This window comes from Pleurodeles waltl, chromosome 4_2 (assembly GCF_031143425.1).
Source record: "Pleurodeles waltl isolate 20211129_DDA chromosome 4_2, aPleWal1.hap1.20221129, whole genome shotgun sequence".
NCBI classification, from domain to species: Eukaryota; Metazoa; Chordata; class Amphibia; order Caudata; family Salamandridae; genus Pleurodeles; species Pleurodeles waltl.
In genome coordinates this window covers 895,086,926-895,103,736 of record NC_090443.1, presented here as the reverse complement: position 1 = coordinate 895,103,736, position 16,811 = coordinate 895,086,926, and the positions used below count along the sequence as shown (strand labels likewise).

Here is a 16,811-nt window from a genome sequence, read left to right as displayed (position 1 = left end):
TCCAGCATAGTCATAACACCCTCATTGGTGACTACAGCTTCCCACAGTACATAAGCTAAAAACACAATAGGAGATACCCTCCTCCAACTCATTGACAGTGTGGTACAGAATGTCAGCATGTCACTCAGCCAACACACTCCAAAGGCCACACACTTGACCTTGTCGTCAATATCACAAATAGTTCAATGAAACCAACCATACCTCTGGACTGACCACTTCCCCCATCCCAATCTCCTTGCTCCCCATCCTACCAACAAACCAAGATCAACCCAAAAGAGAAGACTGAACATTCAAAGGCTCCTCAATAGATAACTCCATGATTGAGCTCCTACCTCATGCTATCACTTCCCATCTCTTCTAAACACTTTTTTTTTAAAGGAAAATGACTCATTTAAAACTAACCAGTGCAAGCCAAAGACCTTGCTGACATTGAACGATCCACCTGCTGACAGGAAAGAATATGGAAGAAAAGTAGAACTTCCGTTGACCTCATGATATTGAAGTCCCTCCACGCAGCACACACAGCTCATCACATCAGCCAAAGCAAAGTACAGTTCCAACACCATCAATGAATTCACAGAAACTGAGCAGTTTTCAAGAAAAGCACTGCATCGACCCTCTGCCAGACATAACTGTTCCTCACTCAACAGAAAACTGCAGTGCTGTCAACCTTTCATCAGTAAATACTGAAGATTCAACTGTACAGTAACTACACCAAGCCTGCTTCATCTCTTACACTCACCCATTCCTGTAGAATCCAGCAAGGGTTATGCTTTGAAGCCCTCTCTTGCAGGTCTTGCTGACCTACCCAGCTCACTCAAAGCCACTTGTTATGAGCTGTCTTACTCTCATCCTTCATCAAAGGCCTCATTAGGGATGCTCTAACCCCTACTTGCCCTTGTCATTACCTCCCTCACTCAGGCATATTATCAGAAACTCTCAAGACAGGCCAGATCCTTCTGTTTCTAAAGAAACTTAGACTACTAAACCCGTGAATGCTATCTCCTGCATGACTACCAGTCTGGCTTGAGATCAGATTGAAGCATGGAGACTGCTACCTTACACATTGTAGTCAATGCCCTCCTGACCACAGATAATGCCCCACGCTTCCTCATTTTGCTGGACCTCTCAGCTGCCTTTGGCATAGCCGACCATTCCATCCTTATTCCACCCTCATATGCATCCTGCAGTCCGCAATGGAATTACTCTGCAATTGCCTACAATAGTTCTTCTCCTACCTTTCTAACTGACACTAGTATTTCATATAGATACCTTCAGGCCCCAAATGATTCCTATTGCCTGTGGAGTCCCCCAGGGTTTAACACTATCCCCTGTCGCTTTCACCCTCCACATACAGCTGCTTTGTCTTTTGTTTGCAAATAACAGCATCAAGATTTCTAATATGCTCACAATACACAACTCTACATGAAAGTCTCCTCTGCCTCAGACACCCAGTGCATCAAACACTGCCTGCACATCACCTAGACCTTAATGTCCAGTGCCTGTCTGAATCTTAGACCAATCAAGACAGAATTCCTGTTATTTGCCGAGAACCACAAACAAGAAACAGTACAAACCTGGCTCAATCACATGACCCTTGATGGCATTGCACCCCAACTTTAACTAAATGACAAGTTACTTGGATTCCACCTGGGTACCAACCTCCAGGAATACATTGGCAAACAAAAACAAAACAGAGAGAGATGCTGCCTATTTTTTCTAAAGAAAGTGAAACAATGTCTTGAACTGCTCTTCAAGTGCTTGTACTCTTGCATCTGAATGATGGTAACATCCTGCTCCATGGCCTCCTAGACTCCTCACTGGCACCCATTAAATGCATCCTACACACTGCAGAATATATAATCCGCGCCCATTCCATTTTCGTAACCAGTTGCATCATTGAAAAAGCCATTGTGACCAGGACCCCACATAACTTTTGGGCAAGCACACCTCGCAGTGACTCTTGATACATCTGCAGCAGGCCACCATCAGACTACAGACTAAGAAGTGTAAAACTGAAAATAGAAGGCAGCAGGCCTGTCCCACTTGTGCACCCTTGATCTGGACAACATGCCCTTATCTATTATGACCGTTCAAGACCTGCTCCAAATTAGGAATGAGATGAACAGATATCTATTTAAATAACATTACATCACAGTGCAGTAACACTGCTACCGCTCTGACAACATATATGATTGTCTTTGACCCTTTATAGCACTCTGCTTCCATTTTGGCTAGGTCCACACTGTTCATATTTCACAAACATGCACGAGGACATACAATCACGTAACAAGACATTTCTATTCTGAGCTGTTTTTGTGTTGTGGATCTTGCAAGGTGACATAGGGAAACTGAATTGAGATCATCCCCATAGCCGCATGCTATACCCTGGTTATTCACTAATATCGCATAGACCGAATACTCAAAAGGTCATATGACAAAAACAAAATGTATAAATGGCCCTATGCAGGACTGGGATTAAAGTTTCAGGTTTGCAGAGTAGTAGAGCAAATATGTAAGTGTCACAGGGTTGCACGTAAAGGCCCAGGCGGCGTAGAAAATGGAATAGAAACTTTTGTGCTAGAGTGTATGAAAGAACACACAACTCTGGAGCATACAACAAACGTCGGTACTGTAAGGGACTTGAGCACAAACAGTGGATTTAATGTGCACTTAAAAAACGAAATGCCTGGTTGCCTTTAATGCTGGTGAATTTTAGATACCATCCCATTTATTTAAAAGAAAAGACCAGCATGTCAAAGCCAGCCTCTTGCTTTGCTAGTGCATAATCACTGTCTGATATTGGCTTTGCCGTTGTTTAGAGAGTTAATGGTGGAAGCGTTGGCAAAGCTAAGAGTGGTGGTTGGCTATCTTGGAGTATTATATTGTATACTTTCAAGAAAGTTTTCATTTTGTGTGTAAATGCAATGTGACTGCCACCTTGGAACGATATAACAAAAAGTATTAAAAAAATATACTTTGATATACCATTGCAAAATGGCTGCTACCTTTAAGCTTAGCATCATGTGATGGCAATCTTGAAGTACACAAAATATGCTTACAAGATGGCCCCTACCACTGTTGGCTTTGCCAGTGGTTGTAAAATTGTGTTGCACGCAGTGGCACAGCTAGAAGGCCTATTGGCTGATGGGCATAATGAAATGCATATTTGTATGCTTCCAAGCTAGCTTCCTGCTTCTGTTGGCTTTGCCAGTGCTTGTGACACAATATTGCACGCCTTGGCAAAGCTTGTAATGGTGAGCAGTGTCAGGGAAGGCGGAGGGAGAGAGAGGCTACACTTATCAACATTGTACTTGGTGTCATCAGAAGGAGTTGGTGCGAGAGCAACATGAAGGCAGTGTGTATCTCAGTTGAGGTTGGAATACCTATGATGAGTCGAAAGTAAGATGGAGAGAGATGGAAAAAAAACACGACTCCCATCAAGTGCTAATTTGTAAAAGCCACAGAAACATCATGAAATGAAAACATACTTCAGCAGTGGAAGAAATCAAATAACCATTCAACAATTGTGGCAAAGTAAAGAGGTCTCACCTTTTAAGACCCTTTGGCTCTGCTAATGCATTTTGTTCCTGCTGCACAGCATCAGCAAATGTTGTACCGAATGAACAAAATGGGGGGAAAGGCACAGTGATGCAACCACTTAATTTTGCAGGTGCATGGACATGGTTGATGATGTGCGGATGATGCAGTGGCCATTTTATTTTTTGTATTTACCTACTGATCTGAGATGGATCTATAAATAAATAAAAAATATCAAATGGAAATAGTACAAAGTGCCCTTATTTAGACAGCAAAAGGACCTGCACCAATTTCCTACCTGAACTTTTGAAAAACAAAAGTCAAATTATTGAAAAAAAACATGTGGAAGAAAGGGAAATGGAAGCGCATCTGAGAGAGTGGGCAACAAGGAGGATGGGGGAGACAAAGGAGGCAGAGAATAACATGTTTGAGAGCAATAGGTAATGAAGGGGAGAAGCACATGGGCGATAAACAGTAACAGAGTGCTGGGGGGAGAAAATAACATGGCCCAGAGAACGGAGAGCAACACAGTATGGTGAGGAGTTGGGAGTGAAGATCATACGGGAGACAACTGGGAAACACATGCACTCTGATAGAACGCTTAAGCAAAAAAGGTAGTTCTCTAAAAGTGAGCAATGAAAGGATGCAAGGGCTCCAGGAGAGGGGAAAAAGCACAAGATGGACATGGCATGCAATTGAGTAAGAAGCAAGCTGATAACATTAAGAAGCATGCAAATAAGAGTGACGGCAAAACCAACTATTGGGAATCAGTGGGCAGGCTTTAAGCCTATTGGAAGGTCTTGGTATGCTGATAATAGGTCTTGTAGCAATTACACAGCGCATACTGTCTAGTAGGCGTGGCCTAAAATGCTGGGTGAATCCGAAGTGCTTCAGGCACACAAAAATAGGGAGAAAAGACTGGAGCACAGAATTGAAATAGACAAGAAAACCATCTAGTCATGAGAAGGGGCAGACACCAAAGCTGACTCTAGATACAGGGATGTGGAATTCCTATAGTGCCCTACACCCAGGACATATTTTCTTGGGTCAAGGACAACAAGTTTTCATGTTTATCTTGTCCTTGGGACAAGTAGACCCAACACCCTGCAGCACCAACCCTTTGGCTGCAAGTTACAGTACCACATTCAGGATCAGGAAGGGCATTGTCTGCAGTTAAGGTAACAATTATGTCCCTATGTTAATGCTGTTTGAACTTTTATTTATGGTTCATTAATGCAAAGCCTTTATTATTAGGATGAGCACTCTAAGAACATGTTGTAAGCTCGGACTGCACTACAGCATAACAATGTGTAGACATGTTTGCAAAGTTAAACAATCGGAGGCTATGTATAATGATCCCGGAGTGCTGTCTGGGTAGATGCAAATATTTGCATAAGCTTGAAAGCAAGGGTGATTCTTTGCTTTCAAATTAAAATGCTCATTATAAATGCAACTAGAAAAAAAAGTTTTGGTAAACTACTGTGAAATTTTAGGTAACATTTCTTTGAAGCATCATTTTAAAAATGTTTGATGCATGCTAGCCTTTCCCAAAAATATTCTTAATGGACAAATCACTATGACCAACTTCAACAAGATTATGGGAACCATGGAAATAAACGAGCATCGGCAAAGCCAATAGGTCTGACAATGGTGCTCAGCCTTTTGGTTTTGTCAATGTGTGTCTTGTTTGGCATGGTTTTTGTAAAACATTATTGTTGTAGGAGTTACTGGGCCCTCAATATAAAAAGAATTGGCAAAAATCTGAAATGTGTTTTGGTCTCAAAGCACACATTGCCACAGCAATTGCAGGATCTGAATAAATCTACTTTGTGCCAATATGCTCTTTGGGAAAGAGGACAATGCTGTCACTCACAGTAAAGCCAGCTGATAAATGAAGAGAGGCAGAATTTTAATAATAACAAAAGGTCTTGGATAACCAATTAGGTGCCCAATTCTTAAGGAAAATCACAAAAGTGCACCCTTGGTATATGTCCTTGCATAAATGCAGATTAAGACTTTCATGAATTCATGGACTTCACAATTCACGATTTTACAGACGTAGGGTAGGATATCATACTCCTATAAAATATTTGTGAACTACATTTTATCAAGAGCAAATACACATGTGTAGATTTGCTCATGTAAAAATCTGTTGAGCGTTCACAGGTTCACTTTACCTACATCCACTTTTTTCCAACCCTGGAAGAAGTTTTACTTCTGCCCACATCAGGAGTAAATTTCCAACCATTCTCAATTTGGAGAAAAGATTGGTGGAGACCTGGTTAAAAAAAAAACTAAAACATGCAAGTTAGTAGGTTTGTACAGACTCAAAAGGGCATTCCAGCCATGGAACTTTTCTTACCCCTACCTCCAATCCCAGTATGTAGATCTGCTGAAAGGTTCAAACCCCAAAATATGAACCCTGGCATAACCAGAGAGGCTATTAGTCGAACTCTTATATAATGAGATTACTGCCATAATTTGCTCCCGACCCCCTCCGGACAAGCAGATTTTTTTTTTACAAGATAATTACACTTATGAAGCACATGTCTCATGGACAAGTGTATATTTTATTCCACACCCCTGTAAATATTTGTTAAGGTATAAGTTACAGGGCTTTCTGTGACAGATGGCTAAACCAGTCCATAGATACATCCCGTCGAAAATTGTAACGAGACCACGATGGTTAAAGTGTTTTAGTACTGTAACCATAATGTCCCTTTGTCAGTCCAAGACAAACAAGCATTTGCTCGGGTTATAGCTATTAGAGGTGTAAATTCCTAACTGGACTTTTCTGGTCACATAAATTGAAAATGAAAAGTAAAACCGTTGACAGAAGCAAGCCAATTCAAAGCACCCCATGAGCACAAGAGTTATTGGCTCGCTGCATGAATGTCTAGAAAGGATTGCAGCTGGGATGAAAGGCAAACCGATACTGGAGGAGGGGCCATCACACGCAATAACAGGCGGAAGCTTGACCTGGTGTGATAGCCAACAGAAATGTTCACTTAGTTATATTTCCTGGGCAGGGAACTCAGCACACAAAGGAGGGACATTTCATAAAATGCACCAATGAAAATGAAGCATTTGAGACAAGCACCTGCAGGAATAAATAGCAAGAGTGGGCATGGTAAAAGCCCACAGAGAGATTACACCAGGCTAGAGCGCTTGCGCGTTCTACTCTTAAATGAAACAAGACAAGGTATGCTTTGTACACAACTGTACTCAAAAACAGGAGTTACGTTTAAGACCATATAGATCCTGTTTGTCATTAACAGGTGAGAGTGGGGCGGACTGAATGGTACTTGTGTTGTAAATGCTTCCTTTAATGACACATGGGGGCAATAATAGGCTGTTGCATTGCACTAGTGCAATAAACTGCTGTCCTCACCGAGAATTGGCTAAAGGTGTCACATGATAGGGGCCATTCACCAGATATGCTCATTAGCTGATAAAAGGAAACTGCCCTAGAGTTCCTCATGGTGTTGAGAAAACTTCACTCTGTTTATTTTCTTTCGTTGCTATTTGATGCGAAGTCGCAAAATAGGTGGGGGAAAAAACCAAACCTACTTGCATTTTTTTCTTTTCACTCTACTATACAATCAAACTTTAGCGCAGTTACTATTTTGTGTCTTCTCTTCGTTGCTGATAGTGGTTTTTATACAGTACGTTTTGTTAGTGGGACAAGGTGCACCGCTGATGGGTCACTTTGGCATGTATGACCATGCTACTATCGTCAGACAAGCGAATAAACATGCATACAGCTAGCACATTAAAAGTACATACATTCTAAATGGTTGCCGTTAAGGATTGCTGTTGAGGACAATACATGCCCCAAAAATATGATGCATTAACTCAACTTATTCCGGAAGCAGAAAACGCTTCAAACCTATGGTTCAACGTTTGCAAAGTTGCTATGTCGACTTCTTGTACGACAGCCTTTATTAACCCCTTTAAGCTTTGCCATAGGTGAATACCACAGTTCTAATACAGAGAAGGGGATGAGTGTGACAAATTACCGTTTTCGTAGTCATTGCTCCCCTGCTCTTATTAAAATGCAAGACCCTCTGCCTGCAGGATCGCTGACAAGTTTATGGTTTAGTTATGATTTATTTGAATTTAAGGGACATTCAACTTCCTCCCTTCTTGTTGTACTCTTCGGCGCCTGGCTGCCTGAAATTTATTTGAAAAAAACCTATGTGTGAGGTATACGCTGTACATGGAAGGTAACACATATGCACTCAAGATTTCAAACTCTTCTCCCTACTTATTAAACTTATGTTGCATATGCTCCTCATGTAATTACAGTGGGTCTGTAGTTCAATTGTAAACTTGCAACCATCTATTTCCATCTCCCGTTTCATTTGGAATCTCATCCCTGATATTTTGCAAGGAACAACAAATATCCCAGTTTTTTTTGTCTGTGACAGTGGGGAAGCCTTCTCCATCTCGCGCGTGTTGCACGCCCCTCAGAATAATTATTACTCTCAAATATGTTACATTGAATGCACTTAATCAGTTTGCACAGTTACAGTTTAATCTATCTTCATATTTTCTTTTATTCTTTTTCAGTGTACAGACTTCATTTATACTACCTTTTGAAATGTTTACATTTGTGTGCGTAAAATACAAGTTAGCTCAACCTGTTTTAAAGCATTGTGCCTCATCACAGTATGTTTTTGTTGGAGCTCTCAGCACCCCATTTTTAGGTCGAGCATTCGAGGCCTCTTGTATATACTTTAGTATATACTTCTATACTTCTTTGTGGGGTCTCTGCTTTTTCACTGGTTTGTTTCAGTGTCCTTAAAAAATCCTTGCTTGCTAGTGGTCAATCCTTGCTCTTTGTCCCACCTTTTCCACAGTTGTACACTCCCATGGAGCATGGCCCCAGTACTTGTACCCATCCACTTGTGCCTATGAAGCATGTGCCTAGGGATTACCTTGTTCAAAGGCTAATAGCATTTGACCAGAGCGCTGGATGCTTCAGTGGCCCCAGTCTGTTTCTGTTAACAGGGCTCTAGTCTATTACTTACTTTTCATCTGCAGTGATGTGTGACTTTGTTTATTCCATTCATTACTCTCCCTCGCACATTTTCTGTTCTTGCATTAAAAATGCTTGTTCCTTTTGTCTGTCTCTGCGAGCTCAGCAGCGCTTTGAACCGGCTGCTTATGTCAACTGTTTTACTTTTTATTTTCAGTTTGTGGCAAGAAAACGCTAATAGCTGAAACTCGAGCGAACACAAGAGCTATTGCAGTTCAAACGTTGTTTTGTTTTCAGTCTGTGTGGAAATAAAAGTCCAGTCAGTAATTTACAACGCTATGAGCTCTAACTCGAGCAAACACAAGACTATTGTAAAAACGAATGCATGATGGTGCCCCACCCCAACTCTCAGACGCTAGCCCCAGGGTACATTTGCTCTCTACCTCCCACTTGTTATTTTCAGCTGATCCTCTTTATTTTTATGTTTCTGTTTGTGCACAATGATTACGTTTTTGGTGGAGTCTTGTGACTTGATGTGTGCTCCCTGCAGAGTCATAACCCCTGTGCCTTGTAAGAAAAGTTGCGCCCCTTTCTCCAGGTGTTTAAATTACAGGCGCGCGTTCACCTTCGGGGAACAAATAAAACAGCGTTGCAGCCCTTTAGGCATTGTAATTGAGCCGTGGGAGGGAGGGACCACGTGAGAAGGACCTGGGCTGGGCTTCTGGATGTGCTTGTACCACGTGTGACCAATGCGAACTCGGCACGCAGATGCATGGCCGGGAGTACCTCCTACATGGACCTCGTTGCAGCCTTAGGGATGGGTCAAGCTGCTGCTGCCACTCCTCTCCTCTCCTACAGCGAATTAAGAAAACGTGAACTTTTGAGAATGTAATGAATGTGGCCTTTAGTTGCTTAATGGCGGTAAACTCGGCTTTAAGAAAATCTGCAGAGCTGAGTGGAACTTGCAGAATTCACAAAGGCCACAGGGCCACTTCACCTACAGAAATGTATGCTACAGAAATAGGCCAAGGTAAAGAGGGATGGAGTAGCAACGCAGGCACATATTGTGCGACATAAACACCCCTGTTGACGCACTCGTGAAATGGTAAAATATCTAACACGAGGGAGAGGTTATAAAAATGGAAATTGTAGCAGCCAAATTATCTCTCAATAAAATTAGGTAGCAGGCCTCCTTATTTGCTAAGGAATAAACAGAAATCCTTAGAGCAGGAAATCAAAACCACTGACTTTATGTATACAGATGTAACTTGCTTCTGAAAGTGTGACCATACACATTTCCTTCTATCCAAATGAAACACGCTTTTCGTAATGAAGTGGTGGTTCGAATAGCTATGTCATTTTCTACGCCTGATGGTCCACCTTTCACCTGCACGACGACCATAAATATTGCATCAGTGCCTGTTGTGGGCTTAACAACAAACGATGTTAGATATTATGAGTTGCCTTGATACCATCCCCCTTTTAAAGAACAGCGGCGCCTTAATTAGACTATTCTAAATTATAGTGTGCGGTTGACTCGGAGCCCTGTTGACAAGATTGCAGAAACTGAACTTTCCAAAAATAATTCAATTACACCGTCTCCTAAGACGGAGGTCTGCTCCAAACGTAAGAGACTTCGGAATTTAACTTTACACTTTATGAATATGATTCTCTGAGCGCATATTGAAATTTGCAAAGCTGAATGCACTTTACTTTTCGGCAAAGCTAAGCAGTCTGTTTGTCGCTATAATCGTGAAGAAGAGCATTCGTGGGCAGAGTGCAAGAAAGTCAGCAATCCCCTCCATGGACTCCATTACCTTGCAAGGGCACGTGACTGATTTGTTCCAGCTGCCCTTCACCCATTTTCACCCCACTCCTGAAATAGTTACAAAAAACAGGAACACATCGTAATGGGCTCACTGGTTACTAATAAAACAGGCTGCGAAAAGGGATTGTTTCAATTCACTGGATGGTCACTGTATAGCGCCCCATGCCACCAACTGCACTCCTAGGCACTGGAGTGCATTTGTAGAGCAAGCATTTTATGGTTTACAGTACGGTGCACAGTACATCAGGGATCCCCTCCATGGTCTCCATTGCAATGATATCTGCATTTTGATGTTAACAAACAAGCACAAAAGGCAGGCCATTGATCAGAATTATAACTGATCAAAATGAAAAATATCAACATTTTCAGCTTTTTCTTCTGAACTATTTTCTGTGAAAAGCTGTCATGAGCTAACACATTATCTGTTGTGTATGAGTGCACTGCATGAATTCATTATAAGAGATTAAGAATGTACCTACAAGTTAGTATCCATTCTTAACTTTAAGTAACATTTAAACTCCTTAACATGCAACTGCAAGTTGGATATTTATGTATCAGTTTCATAGTACAGATCTACACACCGCAAATATAGGGTATCTTTCATAACAGGAAGGAAGAGAACAAGGATATAAAACAGGTCTTAAGTATTCTAGTTGGTGTGCAAGTTCGTTTTGTTTTGTATGTCTGTTAAGCAATTTCTACACTTAGGTCTCTCTTTATTACAACCATGCCCATAATTCAGGCCAATTTAACATCCGCATTACAACATGACTGTTTCAACACTCTTGATATGTTTGGGTGACCCTTCTAGTTTATTTCTCCTCTTTGGCCATCTTGTGTCTTTTTTGGTGGAATTGTGTTAGCCAACCAGCAACTCTGATGGTGGGGTAGTGAAAGTGGTATTTTATTGGAATTAGCACCACGCATTTAAATTAGGATGCTCAATGGCAACATTTTAAAATTTTGCTGCAGATAGAGGAAGAAGGTAAATAGAATTGCTTTTTATGCAGGGACACTGGAATAATATGGCAGGAAAAGACAACATTATGAAGCAGTGTTGACCAATTTATGTGGCAAGAAAAGTCCAGCTATGAATTCACAATGCCAATAGCTCTAACTCAAGCAAATGCGAGACCTATTGCATTGCAAATGCTTGTTTAAATCTGGCTCGTATTACTACTACTTCCTCCCACGTCTGATATTTGTAAAAGCTGTGCTCCGTGTGTCCTTAACAGGTTGACAGATTTAGCTGGTCATTTTTTGTTTTCCAAACTGACATACTGGTTAGGCAGCAAATCACAAGGCTACGGAATGAAATGGTTCCTGTGCTTTCAGGATGTGGCATTAATGTCGGTGTTTGACAATTGATGCACCATTACTGCTGCTCACTGTATGTGTGCATGGACCCGGCGTATTTTTGTAGTGCTTTGGTTTTAGGAACTCATGACATATGTGCAGGATAAAGAAAATAGTGTTTCAGAGCTGTAGACAATCATCTTCAAGGTGCCGAGGAGGCACTATGGGCATTCCTATTTGTTTTCTGCGAGCCACATGCTACGGCAAAGTGGTGAAAGGAATGTCAGCCACTGCAATTGATCGGGCTGTGTTCCCACCCATTGTTTATTTTTCTTCTACTATGCCACACTGGTCAAAGATTAGCCATGCTCACATCAGTCTTGGTCCTGCTCCAATACGAACAGTCTTGCTCAAACTGCCAGGCTGAGTGCTCCCTTCCCCACTGCCCTGTCCCCCTTCTAATATGGGAACACTTTCAATCTGAGAGGTTTCGGCTTACTTGGGCCCTTGTTATTGAGATGTAGCTTGAGTCCTGTGGCACAGAGACCATGGGACCGGCACCTACTCATTGCCCTTCGAGTGTCTGCGTAGGTTGAAGGAATCCATGAATTAATCTTAGTCATTGGCAGTTGCTAGGGCTGCATTCCAGATGTCGGCCTGTGGTCACAGTGCTACAGGATTCAGATTATCCCTCGCTGATGAAACCTAAGTAGGACGAAACTTGTGGGCGTTGAGGTGTGTTCTCATCTGGAGGGGACCCGGCCTGGAACTTCTTGCTGAACTGTTCATATTGTGACAGATCCATGACTACATATTGGTGGCTTGTGGATATAATTAGCAAAAAAAGAGCAACTGGAATGCAGCCCTGAGTAATAACCAGTGGCTGAGTTTAATTCAAAATTCCACCTGTCCCACTTTTGTTTTCCTCTCATGTTAGTGTAAAATGCAGTGGGTTGTTTTTGGTGCAAGCTGAAGCGTGTACATTACCGCACATGACACAAAATTCTGATGTGCAGCCCATAGATTTTCAAGTACCTACTTAAATTAATTTGCTTGTAAATTGCATTTTAAACACACCCCTCCCTATAGGACCTGATTGTAAACCTACAATCTTAATCTCTGGACTGACATTTTTTATTACATTGTTTGTTTTTCTTAAGGTTTTTACTCCGAAGATTGTTGTCCTGCATGATGATAATGGGTGTAAAAAAACATAATGCAGAAAAATATATGTACATCTTCGTTCGGATTTCTTACTTTTAGGAACAAGTCCCAGTTCCCGTGTATCATCCAACACCCAGCCAGACGCGGTTAGCAACCCAGCTGACAGAAGAAGAGCAGATAAGAATAGCACAAAGGATTGGCCTGATACATCATCTGCCTAAGGGAGTCTATGATCCAGGAAGAGATGGTTCTGAAAAAAAGATCAGAGAGTAAGTCATTGAAACGCATTGTCATTTAATTAGTTTCTCTTTATCTTCTTTTTGTCAACTTTGTTTCAAATCTAGAGCTCTCAAACCTTCAAATATGGTACGTGTTTTTGGGGTCTAACGTATCCATTATCTTTTGTATTAAACAATGTAGAGCAAATGGGCTTTGGCCAGCTCCCTTCACCCACTGGTTGATGGGCAGGATCCTCATTTTGGACCGGCCCACTTTTGGGCCGGGTTTACATTTTGCAATAGTGATTGGGCAAAAAAATAATCTATCCATAGACCGTGCAGCTTCTCTGCCTTTGCTCCTGGGCCATTCCTGATTCATCCTGACCTTCTGGTGGCTACTCTGCCTGTGCCACCAGCACTCTCATTTTGAATTGTTAAATGTGAAAAGTAGTTAAGATTTATGAGTGATGGTGCAGACTCATACATTTGTAAGTGAATTTATAAATATAAACGTGCAGCAAGGGTTACGAAGCAAAGGTGTGAATATGAACATTTACTAGGATTCGTGAAAGGACAAATCTGACCATGTGCTAGCAATAATATGATGGAGTCTGGGCATGCATTCCAAGTTTGTGGGCAAGGAGGCTAATCGTGAGACCCATTCAAAGGTTTCAGAGTGTTTGTATAACTGTCAGCATCCATTGATTTGTTACCGAGTGATGGTGCAGAGACTAGCTATTTATTCAAGATTATTGAGTGATGGTACAAATCTGAGTATGTGCTAAGTATTATTTGATGACACAACTTTATATGCACTGTAATATGAAGATTATAATGAAGATTAGAGAGTAATGGCGTGAACCTGAACACTAGTTAGCATTAGTGGTGCCAATCGGGCCATATTTTAAGGATTAATAAATAGAGACGTAAATATAGCTGTGCAGCCTATACTTCTAAGTAGTGATTCGAATGGGGACAATACTCAAGATTCGAGTGCATTTATGTAGTTACATGCAAAATTGAATGATTATGCTATTCTGAACATAGGTTTGGGATTACAGAGCGAAAAGGCAAACTGAAATATGCACTAACGATTATAAGGGGCATTGGAGGTCCTGGGGGAAGTAAATATCCAGTTAAAATTAATGAAGGATGGTGCAAATCGGAACACGAGTTACGGATTCCAGTGCACCGAAGATTGGAAGAGATTGCAGGGTTTCCCCAGTCAAGTTCTCTGGTGAGCTGGTACTGAGGCAGGCTTGCTGCAAACCAGCGTGGGGCAGGCAAGGGTGAGTAGTTTGACACATTCAAGAGAATCAGACCTGATTTTTTTTTTTGTGCAGGTCAAAGCAAAGTACTGTGGTTCAGCAAGAAAAATAAAAAACAATGGGATTCGAGCCTTCAGTTCTCCCACAAGCTACAGGGACTCCCTCTCTTTGACTTCTCCAAATTACAGCAGTGTTTCCATTTTCAGAGCCTGAGCAGCCTTTTTTTATCAGTACCCAGCAGTGGTGAACGTATACTTGCTAAGTACTCCTGCTGTCCCTGCCTTACTTTTCAGCACTTCCTCTCGTTTAAAGCCAAAGCTATTCTAGAAAACCCTTTTCCAAGATTGTGGTAGCGAGTCTTGGGCCTGATGGCGTGGGCGCCATTGCTTTTTGTATGCATTATGATTTTTCTTTTTGTCAAATCAAATCATTTTTTGTCTTTTCACACCTGGAGAGGTTAACTGATTTGCTTAGTATCAGGTGTGTTGTGCTGAGACCTACCAAGGATTAACAAAGCCAATAGGTATTGCCTTTCAAACTACTGGCCTGGCCATTGCATTTTGTTCATGCTCAACAGTATGGCCATTGCTGACTTTGGCAATGATTTGTAGCCAAGCTGTTTAGCAGCATGGCTAAAAGTAGTAGTAATAATAATAATAAAAGGACTATGAGGCGCTCATTGCTAATACTCTTTTGTTTAAAAAAAAAAAAGTGCGTTAGCTACCTTTGACAAAGATTGCTGTGTGCACAGCATTAGAGGAACTGATTCTGTATTCTGGTCTTTCTTCTATGAATACACTTTTTCCTTAATTTTTCCTTCAAGAAAATAGACTGCCATAGTATAAAAACAGCCTTAACATGTGCATGAAATATAGGATTCTCTGGCAACTTACAAATTACAAACTGGCAAATTACAGATTTATGTATTCTATCGGTTCAGCAGTTTGTCTTAAGTGTTGGTAGAACATTCAGTTATGTCCAATCCTAAAGAAACCTTCAGAAGACCCGCTTGAATTGTCGAACTATTGGCCTATCTCAAGATTGCCTTTTGTCGCAAAAATACTAGAGAGAGATAGTGATAGACAATTGAAAAATAATCTGGTCAACAAAGTGCTTGATAAAACACGAGTAGTTGTTTTTTTATTTTTTTATTACTTAATTGTACTGAGACCGCTTTGGCGTCCATTTTGGATAACTTCAAGAAGATATTGGATGAAGGATGTAGAGCTGTGTTGATCTGTTGCATCTTAGTTCTGTGTTTGATAGATCTTAGTGTTTTGCTCCAGACACTGTAAATGTTGGGAGTGCGAGGTAAAGCTTTAGATTGATTCTCTTCATTCTTATGCAATCATTCTCAAACTGTGAAAATAGTGATTTTATTTTTTTATTTTTTTTGTCCTATAAAGAAAGATTATTCTGTAGCGAGCCCCAAAACTCTATATTAATCCCAACCTTGTTTAATATTTATACCTCTCCCCTTACTTCACCAGTAAAAACAAATGTGGGTTATCACTTATGTCACATGCTGACAATACCAACATTGTTGTCTTGGTGGTGAATGAATCTAAAGTTGCATCAAAGCTACATGATTGATTGATTTCAGTGATGAAATGGGTGTGCACCAATGCTTTAAAGCTGAATGGAGATAAATGGTGCTGATATGTTTTGGCTAATTGAGAACTACCAATGCACCAAATTGGTGGCCCTCCGAATTAGGCGATCCTCCTACTCAAGTTGCAGAAGATTAAAAACTTGGGAATGATGATTGATAATAATCTTAACATGGAAAAGCAAATAAATAAGATTTCAGCATTCTGTTTTTTTATACTTATGGATGTTTTTTAAAGTACTCCCGATGGTACCGAAAAAGACTCATAAGGTAGTCCAGGCTACCATTTGATTGTGCCAGGACTACTGTAATGACCTTTACTTGGGGTTATTGGCTAAGGTGATGTAGCCTGTGTGCAGGGTCCAACATTGGGCTGCTAGACTGCTGGCAGTTGTTAGGTGCAGTGAGAAGGACACTTCTATATTGAAATCTCTGCGCTGGTTACCTGTTGATAAAATAATTCAGTTTAAAGTCATTTGTATACCTCATCGAGCCTACTAGAAGATGTGCCATGAAATGATAATTGAGAAACGTCAGAACTGTTTTCAGTGGCAGCCTCTATGTTCTGTTAAGGCTTTTATGTTCACTGTTCCCCGAATAAGCCGGATCCGAAAGGGTGATAGAGCCTTTCTTCTTTTGGCTCCTAAATTGTGAAATACCCTCCTCCTTCAGTTAAGGGGTGAAACCTAAACTTTTCTAAAGGTCCAAAGACTTAGTTTTTTCATTAAGCTGGTTGCTGCGTCAGTCTTGTAACTGCAGAACACCCTTGTTAGGGCAGGGGTTGTTTCATAAAACTATTTCACCATCATCAACCGTTTTCATCAACATGCTGCATCGCATATATTTGTTCTAAGCGTATTCAGGCAACTTGGCAGCAGGCTGCGCGTCTGCAGCTGTCTCACTCGGG

The 16,811-nt window shown here is 41.1% G+C and overlaps 1 protein-coding gene across 1 annotated transcript in view; it reads left to right on the top strand.

The window, feature by feature from the left end:
* The window catches only part of RNF11 (ring finger protein 11), a 102,359-nt gene that overhangs the window by 62,352 nt on the left and 23,196 nt on the right, over positions 1-16,811 (top strand). Inside the window, exon 2 of the mRNA XM_069232687.1 lies at positions 12,909-13,078. Within this exon, the coding sequence (XP_069088788.1) occupies positions 12,909-13,078 (170 nt within the window). The remainder of the gene's footprint in view (positions 1-12,908; positions 13,079-16,811) is intronic.